This window comes from Amphiprion ocellaris, chromosome 4 (assembly GCF_022539595.1).
Source record: "Amphiprion ocellaris isolate individual 3 ecotype Okinawa chromosome 4, ASM2253959v1, whole genome shotgun sequence".
NCBI lineage: Eukaryota > Metazoa > Chordata > Actinopteri > Pomacentridae > Amphiprion > Amphiprion ocellaris.
Window position 1 is genome coordinate 14,286,329 of NC_072769.1, and position 13,268 is coordinate 14,299,596.

Consider the following 13,268-nt stretch of genomic DNA (forward strand, 5'->3'; position numbering starts at 1 on the left):
AGTAGTTTCCCAGTCTTTGACAGCCTTCCCTGCTTTCTGCACAGCTACTGGATAAAAGCCAGATTTTAGAAAAACATCTGTCCTGGAGGGTGGACTTTTAAAAACCTAAAGCCAATAAAAATGCAAGACTCTGTCTTAATATATGTGACCTTGGGCAAGAGATAAAAATGCTGAGCAGTCCCACACAAGGCGATGCACCTGGTTACACTAAATGTGTCCAGATGAAGATTTAAATTCACCTGTGGCAAATCGACTGGACTGAACAGTTTAAAAATGTACATAAGGTTCTAAAATTCAACCGCATGTCTAGACAAAGACAAGCCACAAATTCCAAAGAACTCTCTGAAGACTACTACTATAAGATTGTGGCAAGGCATAGATCAGGGTGATATAAAACCACTTTGAATGTTCCCAGGAGCACAGTGGCCTTAATAATTGTGAAATGGAAGAAGTTTGGAACCACCAGGACTCGTCCTAGACATGGGTGTCCAGCCAATCCGAGAAACATGGCAGGAAGGGTCTTGGTCAGGGAGGTGACCAAGAACCAGGGACCACTCTAACAGAGTGTTAGGAAGGATGACCAGAAAGAAATTCTCTGATTTGATGGGACAAAAACTTTACTCTTTGATCAGACTTCTACACACTTTGTCAGCAAAAACCCGGCCTGCTCATATCTTGGGTAATAACATTCTCTCCAGTGAAGCATAGTGGTGGCAGCATCATGTTATCATAGACACAGAGACTAGTTAACTGAGGAAAGGATGAGTGCAGTGAAACAGGTGTGCAAAAATCATACTTGTCCAAGAACACTTGAAGCTGTAATTGCCTACAGTGAGATTTTTACAAAGTACAGAATTAAGGGTCTGAAAACTTTCGCAAATTTGCAAAAAACCATCTTAAAACATGTTGACTTTGTCATTATTGAATGTAGAGCAATGAGCAAAAACTTAAACACAAAAGAAATTAACAACACAAAGTTCTTAAAACTTGAAGAGTTCACATTTTCAGAATTTGTTGTATCCTTTTTGCTTAGTTAGCTTAAAATCTGAACTCAGTTGTTTAATTACTGAATGTAAGTTTAGGTTACCTCTAGACAGAGACAGGCTAACTATGTCAAGTGCTAGTCGCTGTGGGCAATAGCTTCATATTTACTGTGCACACATGAGAGTGGTGTTGATCTTCTCATCTAACTCTCCGAAAATTACAAGCTAATTTCCCCAAACTTGAGACTTTTTGAGAATTCCAGAATATTGTCTCATTAATACAGTATTCTGCTGTAGGAGTAGCAGCTGCTGTGGAGCGTTTGTAAATCTAAACAATGTGGCTTCTGCAGGGGAAACAGGCCAATATCTGGAAACCACACACAAGAACAAAAACAATAACATCTCGAGTAGGGAATTTTTCAGAAACAGTCAGACCATAAGCAACTACTAAGTGTTGAGAGCACAGACATCAAAATCCTCCAAATATACAGCTCTATAGTGGATCTAGCAAGCAATATGACAGAGCACGTACCAAAATCTTTAGATTTTTGCATTTGATCAATGCAGATAGAGTGAAATGCTCATAGGGTTATTTCTGCATCCAGCTCAGTACAATTTGTGTTACTATTTGAGATCAGGGTGTCTAAGTTGGAATGGACGCTTGACACTGAAAGAGTAAAAACACTTCAAAACACTTCTGATGTGCAGAGACAGAGTATGAGAAAATAGCTGTGAGAACATGCAGCAGTGGAGTGATTCATCCTGCTCTTTAAACATGTAAGACCGATTCTACTTTCTATCTATATTTGTACTTGGTTACAAAAAGCAGATGAAATGATCAGCTTTGTGCTCTCCTTTGGCCTGCTGTGGGAGTTCTCAGACTTGCTTTGCTGCCAGCTTGGAGAAATCCCTCCTGATAGACCAATAAATGAAAATCAGCAGCAGGAGGAAGTAGTGAAAATAGCTCAAACACTCTATAGAACAATTACTCTGACAACGGCTTAATTGGAACAAATTCTGCACAGGTTACTATTTAAAACCTTCACAGTAGATCATTACTCTAATCCAGATTATTATTATTATTATTATTATTATTATTATTATTATTATTATTTACTTTTACTCTCCTCACATTCCTTGAACCATCAGTACCTGACTTTTGCTGTGGTCTGCACAGTGGGGAGCTGCACAGTCACCATGCCGTCTGCGTTTGTCTTCCCCACCACAGTGGGTTTGGTTTTCAGGATGTCTGGAGCGGTGGTGGCGGTGACGCGATGCTGCAGACCCCCAGCGCTGTTGGCCCGGTTGGTGAGCAGAAAAGAGTACTGAGTGTCCGGCTCCAAGCCAGTGATCAGCTTCTGAGTCTGCTTGCCGTCCACTTCCACGGACTGACCCTTCCCATACAGGATCTAGAAACATAAACACATTTTGGGTGTCTAAATAGGTAGCCTAAACACTAAAACTTCAGGCATGGTTTGAAGCATATGTATACATGTTGGTAACTTGGTAATTGGTTCAGTGATTTCCAGTTTATGAATGTTTATTTACAATGGACATCACAGAAAATGATGTCCTTAGAAAATCTATAGATCTGAATCCACCTCTGGATGTGAATCCACCTCTGGGAATTCACATTAAATCTGAAAATATGTGTGAAACATATTTGTTTTCAGGTTTAACTAAGATATGACTAATAGATGGAGTGGAAAGATTTTTGATGCAGATTGTGGCAAATGGGTGCTAAAGGTTTTTCAGTATCTCAAGGTTTAATCTTTAATCAATTTTGCAGGCTTGCAGACATCACCAGCTTTTATTAACTAGCGGAGTTGAGCTTCATACCTTTATAGCCAATGAATGGTTTGAAACAAGATAATAGTGGCTGTGCCATTGCAAAACATGGGGATTCAGTTTTTTCTGGTTTTTTTTATCTCAGTCGTTTATGTAGAACAGCTTGTCATGTTATACCATTTGAGACCTGACTATTCTTTGAATGACAATTTTTGCACCTACTCGCTAACTCTTTTTAAATCCAGTACAACAGAAATCTTCTTACAGTGAATGGCTGAGCAGGGTTCTTGTCTCGGATCTCCCAGGACAGCAACACAGAGTTTTTCATGGCTGCCTTTACTCTGAAGTTAGTGGCAAAAACTAAAGCACAAAAGAATAAAAAGAGAAACAAAAAATTTGAATAAGATTCCACAGTCTCAGTTATTCAGTCTACTGAACCAATCACAATGGTCTTACCTGTGTATCATTCTCTAGTACCAGGCTCATACTAACTATTTGCTCTCATCAATACACAGTTAGCGTGATTGGACAGGGATACTCGCCCAAGACCCAAGACTCTTACCTTGCTTTGGGAAAGGGATGTTGGGTCTAAGGCTACAGTGACAAGACAATGAAAAAGGACACTTAGGATGCTATCACCAGATGTTGTGCATCCGTGTGTGTGTGGGTGTGTGACTTTGCTTGCAAAATATAGGCTGAAATGTGCTGTTAGGAGGCGTGTTTTGCATCCTGAGCAATGAAGATGGGTTGTTTAGAATGTGAGTGTGATCCTACCTTGGTCTAACCGCTGCGTCCTAAACTGGACACTTGGGCTGTACGGCCCCGGACCGACAGCTGTGAACGCACACACCCTGACATCATACACAGTATCGGCACTCAGACCTTCCAACAAAACACTGGACTTTGGAGTGGGCACCACAACCTCAGAGGCATTTCCTCGACTGTTTATATCCTTGTACAGCACCGAGTACTTCGTAATTTTCCCATTTTGCTCAATTAGTGGGACTAATTTCCATGCCAGCCAAAGCGAATTGGCAGAAGCCTCCTCTGAGATAATATTTTCTGGGTATCCACTTGGTGCATCTTCAGGAGTGGTCACCTCTTTTATGGCCTCCTCTCCGTAGCCCATTTTGTTACGGGCAGAGAGTCTGAACACATAGTTAGCTCCCTTGTAAATATCCTGTGCAGTGTAGCGGTTTTCCTTTGTGGGAAATTCCACCACCGTGAAGGGAAGGACGTCGACACGGCCGAAGGTGAGGCGGTACCCCAGGAGCGGGGTTGGTGGGTTGGGAGGTGGGTACCACTGAAGCAGAGCAGTACCTGAATCAGTGGCACTCACCATCAGTTTGGGTTTCTCAGGCACTAGGAAAAAAAAAAGGAAGCAGGAAGAAAACGAGAGAGAGAATGATGATAAATAGAGGGTAATTACAAAGCACATTATTCATAACCTCAAGGAAAAGTGCAGAATATGATTAATATGGCACCAAATGACTGGCTTCTCATGGGCACAGCTAGGTGTGACAGAGTGAGATTTGGCCAAGTCAGTGATTTAATGGCCTCTAATGAACATTAGTGATGCCAAATTCTCAACGATCATTACCAGTTATGTGCACCGTGTGCATTTCTTTTCAGCTCTGTGCCTTTCTGTATGTTTGTGTATACACACTTACGCGGCATGGCGGTGCACACGCTAACAGGTTTGCTGCGAGCACCATCGCCCTTGGCGGTGTAAGCCCCCACTGAAACAGAGTAGGAGGTGTCTGCCTTCAGGTCTCCGAGCACCACCTCCTGCAGATCAAAAAGGATTGTAAACAACTTTTGTGTGCCCTTAGGCTAAAAGGCAGTTTAGCACATTAATAAAGAAAACATACAAGCTCAAAATGGTTGTCAAAATTAGACAAAAAGGTGCAGTCTCCATGTCTAAGGGTGCAATATGTGATTTCACTAACAGTGTTCTAGTACATGGAGTTATTGAGCTCCTTTCTACACAAACATTGCTTTTTCCGTTCTTTTATAGCTCATGCAACTGCTGATTTTAGGATATGTATTGGTGATATGGTTTGTGATTATGTCAACAAAACTAAGAATTTTACACAAGTTGATCAGATTATAAGAGATGGAAATGTTCATAATAACCACATAATAACATTTAACTACACAGACACTCATAACTCTTTTGAATTTGTCTGCATCTACACACTAAATAGATTATTTTCTTCATTTCTTGGCCTGGAGATATATCACATAAATAATCAAAATATTTTGGCGATACCCCAAAATGGCTCATCTTTATCTCTGTGTTTTTCCAGGATCCTTTATTAAAAATCCTTGACAACACAAAAGACAGAAATGGAAAAGGGAGCTCCTTCGGGGGGGAGATTTTGAAGCTACTATCTCATAAATATGACTCATCTACTTTCCATGCTTTGTTATTATTATTATCAAATAAAGTGCTTAAAGAAAGGTTTACTCACATATTCAGTTGAGTCGTCATATTCCCACTGTACGACAGAGCGGTATTGATAAAGGGGGGGAAATGAGAGAAAGACACATTTTTAAAATATATTAGCATATGATCTAAAATACTTCCTCACTTGCATATTCTACAGTCTTTGACTGCCAAACAAATTTTGGTTGGAATTATCATCAATAAGAGGGAACAAAGGCTTAACATAGGTCTTTAATTTGTTTTGGACAAAGACAAAATATTTCTTTTAATAATAAGAACCAAGCCTGCTTATCCTGGTCAGATCTGCAGTCATGTAAATACTAGATGTGTAAGCATTTATTGAAGGAAACGATCAAGATTTTGTGAAATATGCTGAATTGCTTTCTTGCCAAGAGGGATGCCGTAATCACACCATGTAGGTGGAACAGTAATGGTGGGTGAGATTCCCATGTTTATCATGAAACAAATCAGAAAGACACAGATTTCTTTAATCCTCAGACAACTCAAAAAATTTCACAGTATTTAGCAAGAATGCTTGCTTGGTAAAAACACCAGTAGCATACTACATAAATGTACAGTGTAAGAGTGAGTGGTGGTTGCTTTACTGCAGAGCTGGATGTGTGGGAGTTGAAGATTGTATTCTTCATAAATATAGAGCTATATTTGTGGGTTTTTTGCATTTATTAACTGGCAATATATAGGGACTTTTGCTGACATGAAGCATCCAAGTTTGCTTCCTTAGCTGGCACTTGAATGAATCAGTGTTTGACTCTGCCAGCTGTAATTGCAATTTGTAAGTAGGGGCACTGGTAAATACAATAACTCCAATATGGCATTAATGTGGCCTAGATGAGATGTCTGTTTCCAAAATGTTAACCTACAACCTGCAGCTGGTTAGTTTAGCTTAGGACAAGCTGGGGGAAACAGCATCCATACAAAGAGTATTTGAGGTGCTTCCATTATTGACGCTAAGCTAAGCTTACTGGCTGCTGGCATTAGCGTCATATTTAACGGATAGATGTGACTCTCAGCAAATCCTTTAAACAATCTTAGGGATGGGCTCTGCTCACTAATCTGTTGCAGAGGATGCTGACAGTGACGGTAACAGATTGCTGCTCCAGACTACTGCATTGTGTGTTATAGTGTTTGTGTAGATTTCATTAACAGTGATAACCAGATGGCTGCATCATGTTTTTGGCATCTGTACAATTTGTCCAGGTAAGCCCATGCAAGGAAAGATCTCCAAATTTCTACATGGCTACAACTCACAAACAACAGGACTGTATAAATATATGCTGATCAGCCACAACATTTAAACCAGAGACAGGGGAGGCAAATATGCTGATCATTTCCTTACAATGCAACATTCTGCTGGGAATTCTTGGAACCTGACATTGATGTGGAGATCACTTTGACAGGTACCATCCATCTAAACACTGTTTCTGATCAAGGAAACCCCTACCAACAGGACAATGTGCCTCAACATACTGCAAAAATGGCTGAGAAACAGCTTGAGGAACCTAACCAAGAGCTTAAGACAATGTCTCAGTTTCCCAAGTCCCTAGATCCCAATCTCATCGAGCATCTTTGGGATCTGTCGGAAGAAGCCTTATCTATCAAGTTCTCTCCCTGCAACTGAATGGACCCAAGGGATCCTACTTAACTTACACAATATTAGGCAGGTGGTTGAAATGCTGTGGCTGACTGGTTTAAATGCTGTTCATAAATAATAATGCGCAGGGTTTTATTTGGCTTCCATAAGTTTGTTCCTGACACAGTTTGTTTAATCATAGGATTGTAATTCATGTGTTAGTGTTACCTGTGAGTCATCTATGAGGATGTCCTTGATGGAGGGCTGACCCTGAGGTTCTCCATAATTCATCCTCACATAATGGACTTGGTAGCCTCGGACTTGACCATGCTGCCGTTCGGGTGCCGGTGCTCGCCATTTCACCCTAACGGCCGAGGCGTTCACAGTCTCCGCCTCCACCCCTCGCGGAGGACCACTTGGAACTAAAAATGCATTTTGGGATATAGGTCAAGGGTCACAGATGATGGGCACTCAAACCTCTTAAGTAAAGGCCTTCATTTAGTGAACTTTTTTGCTTAATCAAAAATAACTGGTTTCAAGGGAAGATGAAAAAATGCATCAAAAAGCTGAAAAAAAAATTGAAAAATACAACCTTTCAAAAAGTTTCAAACTGCTCTGATGTCTGGGAAAAAAGTCAAAATATTTAAAAAAAAATGAGAGTGCTTGAGGAAAAACATGGAGGAAAAAAGCAGTGGAAGATAAGAAGCAAATGTAGAGAAAGATAAGAATGGCAGATAGAAAAGGATTTGTTGCCAGGGGCTGATAAACAGTGGCAAGCAGTCAAAGAGAAAATACTGTTATCAAGAAAAACCTTTCTCGTGCTGCCAAGAACTACACTTCTCCCACAAAGAAAGAAACAAAAATAAAAATATGAAAAACCTCCAGCCCCCTCTCGCTATCTGACTGACCCATGTACAAGCACTCTGAAGAACGCTAGAGTCAGAAAAATTTCTTAGCGGAGACATTGGGAGGAAGGACTATTTTGCATGAGTTTCAAAAATATCACAAAAAATATCACAAACTGCTGGAGGTAGAACGAAATACACTGAGTAAAGTTAGCTCAAAGATATCCAAACAGCCGTTGAGGAATTGGGAAGGATTCGGAAGGGCAGATGGTCAGTAAGAAAAGCCAAGGAGAGGAGAGACCGAGGTACAGCTACAGCCAAAGGGTTTGTCTCGCTATTGTTAGTGGGAATATTGTTAGCTTTCAGTGAAGAAAATCTCAACAATCCCTCTTCCCAAAAAGAGAGGATTTTAGAAGAAAGGAGGAAGGTGTGTAAAAAAGATACTGGTAAAAATGAGGATAAAAATGGCTGTTGGAGAAAAAGGAGGCAACTGTTGATGAGAGAAAAGCGGTGGTGAGGGAGTAGCAGGAGGAGTTTTCCGGATGTTGGAGGTTATTTTGGTGGTTATAAGGAATAAAGGAGAGGTCTGCAAAACTGGAGGGTCTCACAGCGGTTCTTAAATGCATCATCCATTTAGACTGCAGCTCAAGGACAGACAAAACGCCTTACTGGCCAATGGAACAAGCTTTCTGTTAGTTTAGCGTGCTTTGAGCTCATTACCGCTATGTTAGTGAGTTAGAGGGAGCCGCTGTTAGTGAGGCGAACCATCCTAAGAGAGGCATTTTTTTTTTTTTTTTTTGTTTTTCTTTTTGGGAACATACCATCTTCCTCGGTGCGGATAAGCAGCTGTAAACTTTCCGGTCCTTCCCCAGCTTCCGTGTATGCCTGTACTGTTATGCCATACTCAGTCCATTTCTCAAGGTTTTCCAGGAGATACGGAGAACTTTCTGGAGGAATTCCATCAATCCTTTTAGTTGTTTTGTTGCCCTCTGTGGTGGAGTACTGGATGGAGTATCCCGTAATGATGCCATTCTGAAACTCCAGAGGAGGTGGAGCCCAACTTACCAGGATGCTGGTAGAACTGGGACTGGTGCATGTGATGTCCTGGGGAGGTGCTGAAGGAACTGATCGGCCAGTTTTGAGGAAGCATAGCAGGGGTTGTTTGGGTAAATGTTATTTGGTTGTGTGTGCAAGTTGTTATTGGTGGGTGGAGAGGTGAGGAAGTGAGGTTTGCCGTGAAGGAATGGGGATGAAGTTGAGCAGACGAGAGACAGAGAACAAAAGACAAAGAAACATAAAATGAAAACAAAACACTGGAGAACAGAAGCTCTTACGAAAAATGACCCTTGGATTAGAAAGCAAGATGGCCGAACAAAGATACTGAATGATGGGTGTCAACTTCTGCTCGGCAGAAATGTTTGATTCATGAAAACGAGTGAATGACTTAAAAGAAATGCAACACAAAAACACTGAATAGAGCTGAAATACACACACATACCTGCCCATAACTTACTTGTCCTGACAGCCTACTCAAGCCTCTGTGATCCATGTTGGAGTTCTCATGTCTATCTACAAACCTTTGGCTTCTTACCTTGTTTTTACTGAATCTTTTACAGACCTCAGATTGGTAGCCAACAAATAAAGGTTTGTTGTCAATCATCAGTGAATTGCTTGGTACTGCTCCATATTTGCGGAAAACAGTTTCTGAGGTTAGGTTCTGGAAATCATATTCAGTATTACATTTGTTGAAATATCAATTCTGAGGGCAGTAAAGGTCTGAATTCATAATGGCCCCTTTTTGACAATGCAAAAAAGCAATGAAAGCAACTTATCAAAATCCTTTGGTGGCAGATAAATTTAGGAAGTTCTGATTTTGCCTTTTATGCAGTTGTGGTTCAGTGTCAATGTGTATTTTATTATTTGCACTGTCAAAACTGAGACCTGTTTCTCTCCAACACACACACACACACACACACACACACACACACACACACACACACACACACACACACACACACACACACACACACACACACTCATTCACACACAGCAGTGTGTGTGATTGGACCTACGTGTCTGTGGTGTGTCAATGGAAACTTCATTGGTATACGCCCCGATTCCATTTTTGCTTTTGGCAGCCAGCTGGAAGGTGTAGGTGGAGAAGGGCTTCAGGTTCTTCAGCAGGTAGGAGGCGGTCGGCTCAAAGGTCACTTTCTTCTGTTCGGTCACAGAGGAAAGAGTTAAATTTTACTCTTCATCCATTCATCATTTGATCTGCTGTCATCCATCCAATCATCAATTCAATTAGCAGTCCAGTAAAAGAGTTCAGTTTGACTACAAATCCAACTGTCCCTCCCTCTTTACCTCCTCTGAGTCATCCGCCCTTCGGTAAACCAGTTCATATCCTGTGATCTGGTTGTCTGGGCCGCCCTGAGGTGTGGGGGCCACCCAGGACAACAGGATACTGGTCTCAGACTTGGCTTCACCTTTAAATTCTGAAGGTTGTGATGGAACTACGTAGTTGAAGAAGAACAAGATTAGTTAAAGTGACATCTGCTCGTATTTTTCTTTAGTATGCATGGTATCTAATACACACACACAAACAGAATATCTTTCCCTTCCCATTGCTTCCCATATTTTACCTCCAGTCTTGGCTATAATCTGCAGATCCTGCGACAAGGGCCCGTCTCCTACAGAGGTGAAGGCCAGCACTCTGATATAATAAGTCTTGTTAGGAGTCAAATCCTGGATGGTGATGAAGTTGGCGCTGCGTACCATCTGCTTCTCCCACTGCACGACACACAGGCACATAACACAATGCGCGAATGCAAGTAGACACACAGATGCACACTCATGTATTACACATCTAGACAACACAGGTTGTCATCTCTTATGAATAAAAAGTAACAATGAAATCAAGGGAAACCATTCACATAGAGATACCCACCTGGTTGACTGGCAGCGTGTTATCAGAGGTGTAGTACACTCTGTACCCGACCACCTGGCCGTTAGGTTCCTCTGGCTCATCCCAGTGGATCATTGCTGTTGTGGCGCTCAGCATCCGGCCTATGACCTGCAGACAAAAAGAGAAGGAACTTTAGTAACAGTGTGTTGGGTGAAAATGCTTCGTATTTTCACAGCAGCAAGTTTTGTCAAAGAAAGTTGGGCTGTTTTTTTTGAGAACTGAAGGCAACTTGAGACTAGTGCTTGAAAATTACACACTGAAAACAGGATTTATGTACCGCTGTGTTATGCCAGTCAGAATAGCAGGCAGCAAATCATCTTGTGTAACAGCCAAGCTTGAAATGCATTGAAATGAAGGCAACTTGTATGTACGTAATTGAGATGCCATATTTCAAAACCACATCCACACCACCGTAATAACTTCCTTCGGCTTTACAAAAGTCAAAGCATCAACCTTACCTGTCGGGGAGGAGAGGAGGGGGCCTGTTCCGCTGTGCGAGCCTCCACCACGTCGCTAGAGGGGCCCTGGCCAATGGTGTTGACAGCTGCCACCCGGAAGTCATAGTGGGAGTAAGGGCTGAGGCCGCCCACGCTGTAGCGTGTTGTGGCAATGCCATCAATCTCTTTATAGGGGTCCTCTGAGCCTTTGGCACGATGCTAGAGTAAGCAAGAAATGAAGTGGGAAGGGAGAAGAGGCACACACTGATTTAAAGCTGCATTAGCCAACTTTTTTTTTTCTACAGAGGAAAATCTATGTTTTTTTTTTTATCCCATAAGTACATAGAAATTGGACTGCACCATGCCATTATTTACCAGTTGAGATTTAAGCCAAAACATACAGAGTGAAGCGAGAGACACCACATGTCTAATGTAGATGCAGTGCATTTTGTGAATGGAGCTGTTAATCCTCACTGGTTAAGCAGTTCTTGTTTCATTCTTACATCTCAGTTCACTGTTCCTTGTGGGCAGAAAGTATTCACAAGACACCAGATTTCATTTGAGCAATTTGGCAAAGTTTATTACCATCAGGAGAGACAAGAGGCTCTTTTCTTTTACAGCCCTTGCATTACTTAGTGACTGAGGCTGTTAATAACAGTTTATGTTGATATAAAAATCTACTGCTTTAGCTATCTTAAGCTCTGTGTCTCAGAAACTTGTCAGCACAGGTGGTAGTACTATGCTGTAGGTAGAGTGTGGGTAAGTGCAAACAGTGATTGTGCTTGTGTGTCTGCTGCACACCTGTATGATGTAATAGGAGACAGGTTCAGGGTTTCCAGAATCCCAGGTAAGAGTAATACTTGTTGCAGTTCTCTCCGTCACCACAGGGGTGCCAGGAGCCTTTGGCAGAGCTGAGGGGGAGGAAAAAGAGAAAATCTCATGAGTTTTCCTCTAATAATTTGGAAATGGGTTACACTTTGGATCATAAAACTTGTACGGAATGAAAAAGCTGAAAGCAATTAAGTGACAAGGCCAGCTTAGCATCAGAATGACAACATTACCGTAATCTCTATAATACAATTAAAAGTACTGAAAACCAATAATGAACAAAATTATCTTGACCACTGGACAAAACAAATCCAGTCTGTTCAAAAACTTATCTATCACTTCAAAGAGATTTCTAACTTCTCACATATTTAATCCAAATTAAAACCCACAAATGCTGATAAACTAAATACAGATTTGGTGCTAAAATTGAAACAGCAGCAGGAGAAAAATTAGTCTGTGCTCGGTATCAGCAATAAGAAGTGAAGACCAAAGACCTTTTTCTTAAAGGATTCTTTAAAGCTTGATTGAAAGAATGATTTCCTTGATTTCCAATGTAAATCACAAGAAAACACTAAAACTCCTTCCTTCCCTACCAAATACTGAATACTGTAATATTGGAATCAATAGAACTGTGTTTATATCTGGTTGTGCTTTTGAGTATTTTTGACAGTGTACATGTTATTTTCCATCCTGCTTAGGATACAGTACATAGGGTATTCCTTACATGCGTTATTTACTTTAGTGTTTATTCATATATTTGCCATGAGTATGTATAAACAGAGCACTCCTGAAAAAGATTTTACTTTTCTGACTTCTTTTTTTTAATTTGACTTGAGTAAAGATTAATCTATTAATATCCTCTCTTGTTTGGGTTTTTTTCCTCCCCTCACCCACAATCCTCCTCAGAACCCACCTTTCACAATAATCTGTGCCACCGCCTCAATCACACCAAGCGTCGACATGGCAACACAGGTGTAATTGTTGGACTGACGTACGTCAGTCAGCTCCAGGACGTTTCGGCCGATGGGCATGTCGTCCTCAGGCGTCAGGTCTTCTGCTCCCAGCATCCACTTCACGTAGGGCATCGGCGAGCCAACCGCCACGCAAGTGATGTTGACGTTTCCCCCTGGCATGATCTCGCTGTCAGCTGGGGGGATGGAGAAGCGAGGAGGGACACGACGCACTGGACCAGACAGCAACGAAGGCAGGAAGGCGAGAGAATAGAGATGATTAGAAATTCATGACTGTGCAGATCAGTGGAGGGTCTATATACTGTAGGATGGTTATATGATTTTTTTTGTTGTTGCGCCATAAGCTCTGAGATGAAGTTTTATGGCATTCAGATTAGACGGCAAGCATCCAGACAGTCTGGTACACCACCG

The 13,268-nt window shown here is 41.4% G+C and overlaps 1 protein-coding gene across 28 annotated transcripts in view; it reads right to left on the reverse strand.

Annotated features, from left to right (window-relative positions):
• ptprdb (protein tyrosine phosphatase receptor type Db) overlaps nt 1–13,268 on the reverse strand; it is a 156,962-nt gene that overhangs the window by 25,457 nt on the left and 118,237 nt on the right. For 13 of the 28 annotated variants that reach the window (XM_055009700.1, XM_055009701.1, XM_055009698.1 and 10 more), the window contains 14 exons: nt 12,800–13,069; nt 11,860–11,969; nt 11,080–11,277; nt 10,604–10,729; nt 10,299–10,446; nt 10,021–10,169; nt 9,729–9,873; nt 8,478–8,780; nt 7,040–7,233; nt 5,246–5,272; nt 4,442–4,559; nt 3,546–4,133; nt 3,037–3,131; nt 2,136–2,392 (listed from right to left, as the gene is read on the reverse strand). In XM_055009700.1, coding sequence (XP_054865675.1) covers nt 2,136–2,392; nt 3,037–3,131; nt 3,546–4,133; nt 4,442–4,559; nt 5,246–5,272; nt 7,040–7,233; nt 8,478–8,780; nt 9,729–9,873; nt 10,021–10,169; nt 10,299–10,446; nt 10,604–10,729; nt 11,080–11,277; nt 11,860–11,969; nt 12,800–13,069 — 2,728 coding nt within the window. The remainder of the gene's footprint in view (nt 1–2,135; nt 2,393–3,036; nt 3,132–3,545; nt 4,134–4,441; nt 4,560–5,245; nt 5,273–7,039; nt 7,234–8,477; nt 8,781–9,728; nt 9,874–10,020; nt 10,170–10,298; nt 10,447–10,603; nt 10,730–11,079; nt 11,278–11,859; nt 11,970–12,799; nt 13,070–13,268) is intronic. The other 15 variants (XM_055009714.1, XM_055009713.1, XM_055009715.1 and 12 more) reach the window with 2 other exon arrangements.